Source organism: Oncorhynchus masou, chromosome 28 (genome assembly GCF_036934945.1).
Source record: "Oncorhynchus masou masou isolate Uvic2021 chromosome 28, UVic_Omas_1.1, whole genome shotgun sequence".
Taxonomy (NCBI): domain Eukaryota; kingdom Metazoa; phylum Chordata; class Actinopteri; order Salmoniformes; family Salmonidae; genus Oncorhynchus; species Oncorhynchus masou.
Window position 1 is genome coordinate 47785004 of NC_088239.1, and position 12303 is coordinate 47797306.

The following is a 12303-nucleotide window of genomic DNA, read 5'->3' on the forward strand; positions in this document are numbered from 1 at the left end:
CTACTATTCTCACTAAAGTGTTAATGGACCACAAATATTCTCAAAATAACATTGAGAAATAAAAGACATCAAGACAAGCTTTTTTTAATTAGAGTTCCATTACTTGAGGTTGGGGGGAAAAACAAGATGCTGTGTCTCGAACACAACCAATTCAAAAAGACTCATAATTATGACAAAATTGGAGAAAAAAAACAAAGATACATGGAGTCAAGGTTTACGACTTGGTAAAGGAGGGACCGAGCCTACACAACAGCATCACTTCAAATGTTGTCTCACCGTACGAGTGTTGAAACTCGGGAGGAGAATATGTATACTATGTACAGAGAGTGGGACATACAAGGAGGGTCATTTGGCTCCCAAGGGCACCAATGACAGCCAGGAAGGGGTGTAAGTCTAAAGCAGCATGAGCAACAACATCCACATCCCTCTTCATGTGACCACAGATCTTAAGAGTAGATAGATATAAGCAACACTAGAAAGGCCATCTTTTCTCACCTACTGGGAAGATTTCACCATATTGCTTTCACCTACCAGCTGTCCTCTAAAGACGAGTGGCCTCAGAGAAAAGACAAGGAGATGAAGATATATTGAGTTTTGGGACATGTAGAACTGCATTCAGCCGACAATAATCTTAATAGGTCCTTCCGTTTGTAGCGCTGTATGCGTAATGTAGAATCTTCCTCTTCAGTGTAGTTACAGTAACAGCAGACTGTAGTGGTGGTGAAATGGTTGGTTCCCTCTCAGGGTTGGGCTCACTTAAAATCTCAGTTTGGTCAAGTCAGGAATTGAAAGAAAATTGGCTGAAGTGGCATACAATTGAAGTTGTACACATCCAAAATCACAAACATCCTACGATCACACTGGGTTTAAAGGACAACATGGTCCACAACTGAACACAGCACAACCAAAATACACCGAAACATTTTATACTCAAACCAACACAAAAGAAACAGACGGCATTCTTTTTAAACCAAGAGAACACCGGGCTTCAAATGCATCCGGCTTCCATCCTTACTAAAGCCTTCTGTTCTACACCCGGTATTCATTCAGACATGCTTACAATGAAATACGAATGGGGATAATAAACGTATGTAAGTTCACGCCAAGCGACACGTTTACCGAGGACTACTCAGCCAAACTCCTACTGAAATATTAGTGCCACTTCAGTAACCAGTCAGAAGATTAAAAAAAAAAGAAAAAAACTTAGCCGGTGTTTCTGTACAGCGTCAGCTAAAAGGGGAGGTATCCATCCCCAGTGCTTTGCCTTTATGCACTCAGACTGATAACTAACCAACTAAACCAAAAGGCTAGACTATAACAGCCATGACATTACATAATGCCTCTCTCAGTCTCTCTATTCATTCATGTATTTTAGCTACTTTAGTCAAGATGGACATGACGGCCACAGGTCTGACTATTACTGCCAAAACACTCCATGTGTGTGAGTGTAAAGGGACTGTGGTGTGTGAGAGAGAGGTGGGAATGGAGTGTCTACAGGATGACGGTTTTGGATAAGGGCTGTGGTAGGGTGTGTGGGGTTGGGAATGGGGGTGATTGGTTCTGGGCTCTTCTCTAGGTTGTTGGGTCTTGTTCCCTGCCGCTCTATGCCTCCAGCTCGAAGCCCAGGCCCACTTTGTGGCCGCCGGTGTTGAAGTTCTTCCCGTCGATCAGGGCTGACAGAGTCACCTTCACACCTACAGAGGAGAGGAATTTACTGGAGATGTAAAGCAGTAATAGCTCGACCTAAAATGACAGTTGTGCTCAGAGACCTTGCTCAGAGGATATCATGAATTGTAATCAAATCAACCAGTCATTAGATCACCTGGCCTGAGGGTCTGGGTGTAGCCGACTCCAATCAGGCTGGCATTGTTCACTTTGGCCTGCAGTGGGAGACACAGGCAGTCATTGAACGTGTTCTGGTCAGCAAATCTGAATGAATTGCAAAGAGCTGCGTCCCTGCTTGGGGTGGGGCTACAGCAAGAGCCTGGGTTGAGACTAAGATAGACAGAGTGCTTGTGTGCGTGTTACTCACAGACAGGGAAGCATCTTTGTCCAGGGCGTATTTGGCTGCGATGCCGAAGCGTGTGTTGTTGCTGCCGGCCGTCCAGGCCAGAGTGACCGCCGTCTCCAGCTGGTCATCCACCTTCTGGTAGATAGAACCTCCAAACTCAGTCCCATCATTACTGAAAGAGGAGAGAGAAAACAGATAGACATGCCCAAATCAAGCACTTGCTCACACTCCTAGACAACCTCTCTCCATTGTTCCTGAAAGAGAGAGGGGGGCAAGATACAGTAAGAAACAATCCTAAAATGAATGAATACCTCCCTGCTCCATGACATTATTACTGAGAAAGAATCCATAGAGCGGGGCTTCCCCATTCATGTCAATGTTGGCATTATGGGTGGACCCATGAGTTAACCCGTCAAATTGCTAGGGTTAGAGGTGTTACGTTCATGGTTTTAAGTATCCCTATATTGCTGTTATTACGGTGCCGTCACCCTTATTAGTGCACCTGCGCAGGAGTCTCGTTGATGAACACGGCCTAAGTGCAATGGCAACCATGTACTGAGCTAATACGGCTGAGTGAACGTTAAACTGGAATCTTATCGTTGTGTCATTTTGACTTAACATGAGGTTCTTAGCCATTCTATGGATTCATTTTCTATTAGAGAGACACAGGGCAACAGTTACCAAACTTGTATCATCTAACACATTTCTACACTTATGATGATTCACAAAAACAAAACCAGCGTTTTTAGCCATGACCCACTGCACTGGGGATACTCACACGTTGGTGTGGAGCTGGAAGTCTCCAGCCTTGTATCCCAGGGCGAAGTTGTTCTGGGCCAGTTTGGACTTGGCCATATCGAAGGCCATCTGGTACCCGGCAAGCCAGCCGTCATAACCCACCACGGCTGCTGCGTGGATTATGGGACCCTCGAAGTCAACATCACAGCCCACATTAAGGAAGTCACGCTTGTAGCCAGTCTTCAGCTTGCCACTCTTCTTGCTGAGTACAGATGGAGAAGAGAAAGAGCAAATTAGACAGCCAACAAATATCCTTTCATATCTGATCCTTGATTTTCTAAAAAAAAGGTGATAGCATCGTCAATAAATAAATCCTAAATCCTTTCATATCTTTTCGTCAAATCATTTTAGTTAACCTCGCCTTTCGTGTAAAAACATCATGTACATCATGCTTTTAGGTAATTCTGGGCATGTATTAAATTGTGAGTTCGACCAATTACAGTCCCCTTGCTTAGGACAGGGGTTTTCAAAGTAGGGTATTGCAGGAGGTCCGTGGGCAAGTCTCTTCATATATAATTTTGGCCAAGGGATCCATGGAACATGTGCCTGGCAGGCTCACAGGGATATTGGTATCCACACTACTCCACCAATTATACATTTTTCGACTCAATACTTCTTGGATTCCCCAAAAGTGATTTTCTTTTCAACATAAATGCACTGTAATTTAAGCTTTAAACTGTAATGCTCTCTCTGCCTAATGACAAAATGTGTTGAAAAAGCAGGAAATTTGCCAAGAGATGGGCCTTTAAATATTCCTTCCGAGGGACCCAGGACTTGGGTTCGTCTGGCCATGCACTATTAGAACTCCTTGTATGCTATATTTATGTCACTTGAGTTGTGTTCTGATTATGAGGGGGTCCCTGATGAATTCACCATCACTAAAGGGGTCCCCCATCATTTTTATGTAGAAGGACTGAAAAGCTCAGTTCTAGTGATGTTTCTACAACTTGATTGGAGTCCACCAGTGAAAAATGAAATTGATTGGACATGATTTGGAAAGGCACACACCTGTCTATATAAAGATCCCACATTTGACAGTGCATGTCAGAGCAAAAAGCAAGCCACGAGGTTGAACGAATTGTCCGTAGAGCTACATTTCTAAAAAAACTAAAACTGTTTTTTTGCTTTGTCATTATGGTGTATTGTGTGCAGATGGATGAGGGGGAAAAAACGATTGAATCCGTTTAAAAATAAAAGGCTGTAACGTAACACTTACAAATAAAATCACCCCCTACCAGATAGGAAACACTGGTCTAAACAATGCTTGAAACTCCAGTTGTACGTGCTTTTTTTTTTTTAAACGATGCCACGCGCAATTGTAGGAGTAGCGATATAAATGTGGTTGCGATGGAAAGCTGGGACCAACGTACTGCTTTACAGAAGAAATATCAGCCTGCGCATAGAAGCACGAGATTGAACTTCACTCAACTTTCTAGAACTTTCCCCGTTAGTATACTCCATCAACGTTTGTGAGAGAAGGAAAAAATGGTCTTTGCATTACCTTAAGGCTTATATAAATGATAGGAGTGTTACTCTGGTTGTGCAAGTTGCTGTTTTCACATAACTCTGTACCTAATTCACCACGGCTGTGCACATCTCGTGTTCTTACCCCCCCACCCTCTGTACTCTGAAACTTGCACGTTCGGAACGAGGTATCTCTATTCCAAACAGTCTCTCCTTATCCTCTTTCTAAGAATAAACTGTTCTTAGGTCTCGCAGGAGACCTCGCAGGAGGACTCAGAATATATGGCCACCTCATCTAGTAGATATGGGTTGGTTCGACACATTTTTTAATATATATTTTTCCTTTATTTAACTAGGCAAGTCAGTTAAGAACAAATTCTTATTTTCAATGATAACCCACTGTTCCTAGGCTAACTGCCTGTCTCAGTGCAGAACGACAGATTTGTACCTTGTCAGCTCGGGGATCAGTTACTAGTCCAAACCTCTAACCACTAGGCTTCCCTGCCGCCCACAATGAGACAGTTGTGGTGGATTATGGAAATGTACCAGGTTGGGCTATATAAGGCAAGCCCCAACTCAGAATCATTAAGCTCTCAACGAATCACCTACGGTGGGTCGTTGACCAGCTCCATTATTGTAATAATTAATCATTATCAAAGAAAATTAGAGAGTGTCAAGGCAAAGGGTGGCTACCCTGAATCTCAAATATATTTGGATTTGTTTAACACGTTTTTGGTTACTACATGATTCCATATGTGTTATTTCATAGTTCTGATGTCTTCACTATTATTCTACAATGTAGAAAACAGTAAAAATTAAGAAAAACTCTGAAATGGGTAGGTGTGTCCAAACTTTTGACTGGTACTGTAGATCATTTGTATACAGCAATAGGGGAGTAGCGTGATTTGTCTGATTCTCAGTAATAATGGTATGGGAATAATGTAGCATTTTATTTTGTAAAGTATTTTTTTGCATCTAACACCACAACAACATTTTCAGTCACCTCCTTGTCTGAAGGACAATTGGATAAGTCTCATGGTATGTAGGCCTACATTGAACACCCCACATTGGCTGCTACTGTAGGCTAAATGATATCAGATATTTCCATGATAAAATGTTATGCAATGCATTTTCTCCATAGTTTTCCCCATTATGATCAAATAGCCACAGTAGCCTACTTGACCACTGTTAAAACTAACTTAAAGCGGGTACATCCTGCTTTCACAGTAAACGTGCACCCTGGAGGTTGCACAGAATGTTCACAATGTTCAGGTTCGCACTCAGCAGACCTGTCATTTGCTCAGTGCCCCCAAAAAATTGAGAAATATTTATCTCGCATAGAATGCACAACATTATTTGGGAATTTATTTAATCGAATAGACATGCTACTTTATTAGGCAATGTTATCCCCTCCCCTGAGATTTTTTATTGCCCACCGAAAACGTTAACATCTGTAAATGGCATATATACACTGAGTACACCAAACATTAGGAACACCTTCCCAATATTGAGTTGCACCCCCTTCTGCCCTCAGAACAGCCTCAATTCAGGGCATGGACTCTAAAAGCTGTCGAACGTGTTCCACACGGATGCTGGCCCATGTTGTATCCAACGCTTCCCACGGTTGTATCAAGTTAGCTGGATGTCCTTTGGGTGATGGACCATTCTTGATACACACAGGAAACTGTTGAGTGTGAAAAACCCAGCAGCGCTGCAGTTCTTGACACACTCCAACTGGTGTGCCTGGCACCTACAACCATACCTTGTTCAAAGGCACCTCAATCTTTTATCTTGCCCATTCACCCTCTGAATGGCACACATAAACAATCCATGTGTCGATTGTCTCAAGGCTTAAAAATCCTTCTTTAACCGGTCTCTTCCACTTAATTCACACTGATTGAAGTGGATTTAACAAGTGACATCAATAAGAAATCATAGCCTTCACCTTGATTCACCTGGTTAGTCTACGTCATGGAAAGAGCAGGTGTTCTTAATGTTTTGTCCATACATATCAGATGGACGTCTCTCTCTCACCCTGTGTTTGGTACGAAGGATGTGTCCAGGGCCACCTTGAGTCCCTGAGCCAGCTGGTCCTCCACAGTGACCTCTGTAGCCAGGGTGTTGTCGGTGTTCCACTTCTGGTTGAAGCTCAGGCCCAGCTCCTTCATCTTGTACTTGGTCTCCAGGTTACCTGCTGCCTTCCCTGTGTCTGTGTTACTGGAACCTGATGTGTTGAACTCCTGAGAGGGTGAGAGAGGAAACAAAAAGAGAGTGGGACAATGTGTGAGACAAGCAATGGTGTGAGGGGATAGAGAGTTGAGGTCAAAGAGTTTGAAAGGACTGAGTGTGCGAGTGTGAGAACGGGAGAAAGAGACATCCAGAGGAGCAGATCGTTGAAACGGGCAGTTTTGTGCTGACTGCAGAAGACATCCTGACAGAATCATGCATTATGTGAGGGGAGACACAGAAAACATTACAGGTGGGAAGAAAAGTATGCGAGGAAAATAAAGGTCAATAAAATGAGGGATGCAAGGTAAGGATGGTGGGTGACTGGATCCCTGGGAGAGAGGAAGGATAGATCATTTGGATGGAGACAAAAATTATTATCATTTTCACTGGACAGTGATGAAGAGGCAAACAGACCGACATTACCATCAGCGGGACATAATTTTAACAGTGAGATCAGACCGTCTGAATCTCCCGGCACATATCACATATATATATATATATATTTTTCTTACTTGCTATATTGTATTTACTTTGCCACCAAGGCCTTTTTTTGCCTTTACCTGCCTTATCTCACCTCATTTGCTCACATTATATATAGACTCATTTTTCTACTGTATTATTGACTGTATGTTTGTTTTACTCCATGTGTAACTCTGTGTTGTTGTTCGTGTCGAACTGCTTTGCTTTATCTTGGCCAGGTCACAATTGTAAATGAGAACTTGTTCTCAACTTGCCTACCTGGTTAAATAAAGGTGAAATAAAACATATCACAGATCATGCTGTATATAGTACAGACATCAGTACACTGTGGGAGAGAGTCTTACCATCTACAGTAGAGAGCAATCCAGGAGGCAGCGGGACAGAGCAGGGGTTAGGATGGCAGATAGGGAGACACACACACACACAGTCTTACACAGCAGGCCTTACACACAACCTATTGAATGGTTGTGTTATTACAGAACCATAGACAGGATTAGAGAGAGAGAGAAGCTGAGGCAGAGCAGAGCAGGTGGGACAGAGGATAAAGTGAGACAGAGCAGAGCAGGTGGGACAGAGGATAAAGTGAGGCAGAGCAGAGCTGGTGGGACAGAGGATAAAGTGAGACAGAGCAGAGCAGGTGGGACAGAGGATAAAGTGAGGCAGAGCAGAGCAGGTGGGACAGAGGATAAAGTGAGGCAGAGCAGAGCAGGTGGGACAGAGGATAAAGTGAGGCAGAGCAGAGCTGGTGGGACAGAGGATAAAGTGAGGCAGAGCAGAGCAGGTGGGACAGAGGATAAAGTGAGGCAGAGCAGAGCAGGTGGGACAGAGGATAAAGTAAAGGGGAAAAGGACAGTAACAGAAGACTTACCACTCCACTCTGAGACTTGGTCTTCAGGTCCAGCTTCACAATGCCAAAGCCTGGATGGTTAAACAAGAGGTTGATGAGTTAATGTTACATCTGAGCAGACTCGTAGAGTCATAAAACACATATGGCCGCCATATAGTCAAAGACTTCTGAGAAAGCACGAATGACAATTGGTTTATGAGGCATTCAATTACACATATTGTTTGCTTTGCTTTCGAACAAACCATAACCTCGCCAGCCAAGTACAATTTTAAAATGTATTACATCACATTGACTGATTCCCAGTTGACTTCTGAGTTTCAAATTCTGGCAAGACCAGGATATAAACAGTAACTTGATCTGTTCTTCACTGCTTTAGCCAACTCCCTGGCGGTCATTTGTTTTGTGTGTAATTTTGGCTTCTCCTTAGCCTTACTGTTCAGGTGTGCAAACATTTTTACTATTAACTCACCATAGCCCTTGCTGAATATGTCCTTGGCAGTCTTGCCCAGGTCTGAATATGAAGGAGGAACAGCCATTGCACTTGGAGAAGAGAGAAGACAGGACATTCAACACATGTAGGCATGTATCCCACTGCAAAATTTGTTCACATAGATCAGGTGGTTAGTCAGTGGTGTGTGATTTTCTAGAATATTGCAAACAGCCGACACGATTCCCTCAGGACTGATTTGGAAAAGTCAGAGGTGGTATGCATTTCCTTGACAGAACAGGCTGCAGTATTTGCAGACCTAGACCCTTGTTATGGCATGACAGGACTGGGTATAGACACATATTGCAACAATATTTGCAGGCATCACAAAACCAAACTAAGAAAACAAGTGTATTTGTGTTTATTAAGCATCCTAGCAGCTACTCTTCCTGGGTTCCAAACACATTAAGGTACATACATCACACATAAAACAAAAGATAAAACAGTACAACATTACCCTCTTCCTGTGGAACCAGAAGATGTAAGGATTGGAGAGAAGGGGGGTGTCTGAATTGGAGAATATATACTTGTGATGGTAGGAACCTGTCTTTGCCTGAATTACTGCTGTAACGACCCCTTGAGAAGAATTCAACTTGGTTGACCTTCTCTAGTTTCCATGAGTTATTTACTCTGAAAATGTAGAACCTAACAGAAGGCAGAGCAGCGCTTTATTATGGACAGACTTCTCCCCATTTTAGGTACTGTTGTATCAACATGTTTTGACTTGGGATGAAACGGTTACCGGTTTCACAATAAAATTCCCAACGGTTAGTATTACTGTTTCTAATTTTTATTATCGTTAAAACGCACGGTAAATACTGTCCAGCATCAACCAAAGTTAGAAACAGTCGAACGCAGGCGCAGCATTGGTTTTATTTTGTGTGGAAACATGGCGGAAGGCAGTGACAGCGATCGGGAGATTTTTCAGCCTTCTAATAAGAGGTCAACATCTGAAGTGTGGTCGTATTTTGAGTTTTACACGAGTGCTGAAGGAAGCTTAATTGAAGATGGTCACTGTCTGCAGAACACGCAACGACAAAACGCTGCAACACTTCAAATCTCATGAGTCATCTTTTCGTAACCAACACCCACTAACGTTACTTTATTGCGAATTAAAGGTAATTTAACGTTTAGCTCAACGCATGTGGGGACTTCGTAAAGGGGGAAAATGTAATACTTTGTCTGTCTAACTTGCTCATAGCCTGTCAATAATGGAAACTGAAGCTTTCAGTGTTACCTACTTTTGTAAAAACACTACACGTTGTTCTGCTGCTGTATGCGACGTGTGTCTGCACACTATTCGTCCATTGCACAGGATAACACGTTGTTTAGTCACGCAACCAACATATTTTGTTCATTTAAAATCCGGCAGTTGTCGACTTGGTTGTAAAAGTGTTCCAACAGGAGAAACACTAGACTCTTATACAAGACTCCTGTATTTATGTCAATTGTTGGGCTCATTGCAATTACTATCACTGTCTTCTTAAGACTCAATTGTATTTAAGTAAATTGTGCATGGGTCATTGCATATACTCAAATGCAACACAGAATTTCGACTGTGTGTAATAATAATTAATACATTTGCTATTCCCTTGTTTACAGAGTGGGCGTGCAGCTATGTTACTATTTTAAATGTTTATGCACACAAAGTGCATAGTGCTGCTAATTCTATTTGTTGTTTATCCCATTTGCTTACTTAAGGTTGTGTGCACAAGATAAATTTACCTCATGGCCACATGGTGCCATCTTTAATGTTATTATTTTAATGTTTATGCAAAGTGCATAGTTATGCTAATTGTATTTGTTGGTTTTCAATATAACACTTGGTGAAATGTCAGTGTGTATATCAGTACATTTCCAGCACATTTGAACAATACCGCGATAATGCTGATAACTGATCACTATAATCGTGATATGAAATGTTCGAATCGTTTAATCTCTAGTTTTGACCATGACAGATTACAATCCAATATTACTTCAAGCAGTTTAGTCACCTCAACTTGCTAAATATCCACATTATTCATTACAACATTTTGTCGATGGCTAACTAGTTGATTTTAGAGACATTTCTATTCATGTGTATTTTGAGAAACCTTTAAATGTCGCAAAGCATTTCTATTCATTAATGATCAGGTAACCAATAATCAGTCAATGTATTTATAATATTGAAAAAATATAATTTGCTATTCTAGTTAGCTAATGTTCAACGCTATAAAATTGTATTATCCTGCCAACTACCTAACAATGACTGGTTAATCCACTCCTGATTTTTTATTTTACCTTTATTTAACTAGGCAAGTCAGTTATTATAGGAACAGTGGATTATCTTTCAAAATGAGCAGTCAATGATAGCTAACGTTAGCTGAAAGCTAGTATTTAAGGTGAGGGCCATCGGCATAAAATAATACCTTTGTGCCCTAATATCGGGCTTAACATGTATTGTGCACCGTCAATTTCAGACAAAGGACAGTTTGGAGAGTGGTCTTTAGCAAGGCTAGCCAAATTGTCCTAGTTGGAATGCTGGCTAGGCTAGGTAACTAGCTACATCTGCGTTGGGGTGGCTTGACTTCATCAGTAAATTAGCCAACTAGCCAACATTAAGTAATTCGTATGTTAAGTCATTGTAATGTAATCATTTATATTGAGTTTCAACACAAAATTATACTTGGGATTAGACGGTACGACATTGGCAAACAACATTATGTAACATTTGCTAGGGCACTAGCCAGTGCTCTGAACTACCTAGTTAGCTTGCTATCCAACCACATTTACTCAACAGATGAACATTGGAATAGTCCCTTGTAGCCGGCTAGTTGGTGCAGTGGCTGACCTTGGACAAACGCGCTAGTTAGTGACATGCATTTTCCATGATTATTGCATGCAATAAACAGCATTATAACAAATAAACCGTTGTGCTTTATAATAGCTAGATTGTTCATACCTATGTTGTGAAGCGTCTGAGCACTGTTCTTCCTTCACCCTGTCAAAGCTAGCGTACTTTAGTTCTCTCCCACCAACTAGCATGAAGAATCTGCTTGGCAAAGATAAGACACAATGAGCATGCGCAATTCACCGGGGCGAGGGCATGAATGACTGCAGCAGAATGTTTTAGCTCCATAATTTGTCAAATTCATTCCAGCAATTTGCCAATAGAACAATATATTCCGTGAATTCAATTTATTCATAATAAAATTGCATCTCAAAGTGGCTTGGTAGGGACACTGTCTCTTTTGCAATCTTCAGACTTTTTGCAACCTACAATTTATTTGGTCAGGGTACGCCTCTTCTGTGAAGTACGCATTTGCACTCCTCAACGAGATTTAAAAAAACTTTTGCAAAGGGTAAAGTCTACGAAACGTAGTCCACTCTGTTCATAACATATTATAGTTTTGGGAACAGAACTGTATTGAGATCAAATGTTTCATCGATGAGAAAATGTGCAGAATTTCGGCCTAAATCCATCTCGTTCGGTATTCTCCTACTGCCGGCCAGTGGTCTTCCTCTCCCTACCATATTTGTTAGTGAGTGGAAACGCTAAGCGGATGCTTCACATTTATAGAACAATATTGTGTATCTGTGGTATAGCCATCTTTGACTTTGTGGCCATGGTAACTAGTGGAAACCGCATCCACTGGAGATTCATAGTGGCCACTAGCGACTGCGCAGCCTATGACGAAAATAGCCATTGTTTAGTGACAAATAATAGGATAAGAAGTCGTCACTACTGTTGTTGTAGGCTACATAAATGGGGGGGATGTAGTAAGCTTACCTAATATAGGGTCCAATGACGTGTCAGTGTAGAAGGCTGCCAATAATTTGTGTAAAGCTCCCGAGTGGCGCAGCGGTCTAAGGCACTGCATCTCAGAACAATAGGCGTCACTATAGTACCTGATTTGGAGTCCCATAGTCCCAGTGTCGTCCGGGTGTGGCCAGAGTAGGCCGTCATTGTAAATAATAATTTGTTCTTAACTGACTTTCCTAGTTAAA

General features: G+C 41.9%; 1 protein-coding gene across 2 annotated transcripts; it reads right to left on the reverse strand.

Annotated features, from left to right (window-relative positions):
- Window positions 1-68: 68 nt before the first annotated feature.
- On the reverse strand, window positions 69-12109 carry LOC135517731 (voltage-dependent anion-selective channel protein 2-like). Of its 2 annotated transcripts, none has more exons than XM_064942292.1 (9): window positions 12086-12109; window positions 11258-11347; window positions 8299-8369; window positions 7851-7900; window positions 6308-6513; window positions 2790-3011; window positions 2033-2183; window positions 1823-1880; window positions 69-1694 (listed from the first exon to the last, which is right to left on the reverse strand). In XM_064942292.1, the coding sequence occupies exons 2-9, from the start codon at window positions 11338-11340 to the stop codon at window positions 1603-1605; spliced, it is 933 nt and encodes a 310-aa protein (XP_064798364.1). In that variant the 5' UTR covers window positions 11341-11347; window positions 12086-12109; the 3' UTR covers window positions 69-1602. The 2 variants fall into 2 exon arrangements, with proteins under 2 accessions (XP_064798364.1, XP_064798365.1); XM_064942293.1 differs by lacking the exon at window positions 12086-12109 and adding an exon at window positions 8774-8823 and having other exon boundaries at window positions 11258-11311.
- Window positions 12110-12303: the final 194 nt, after the last annotated feature.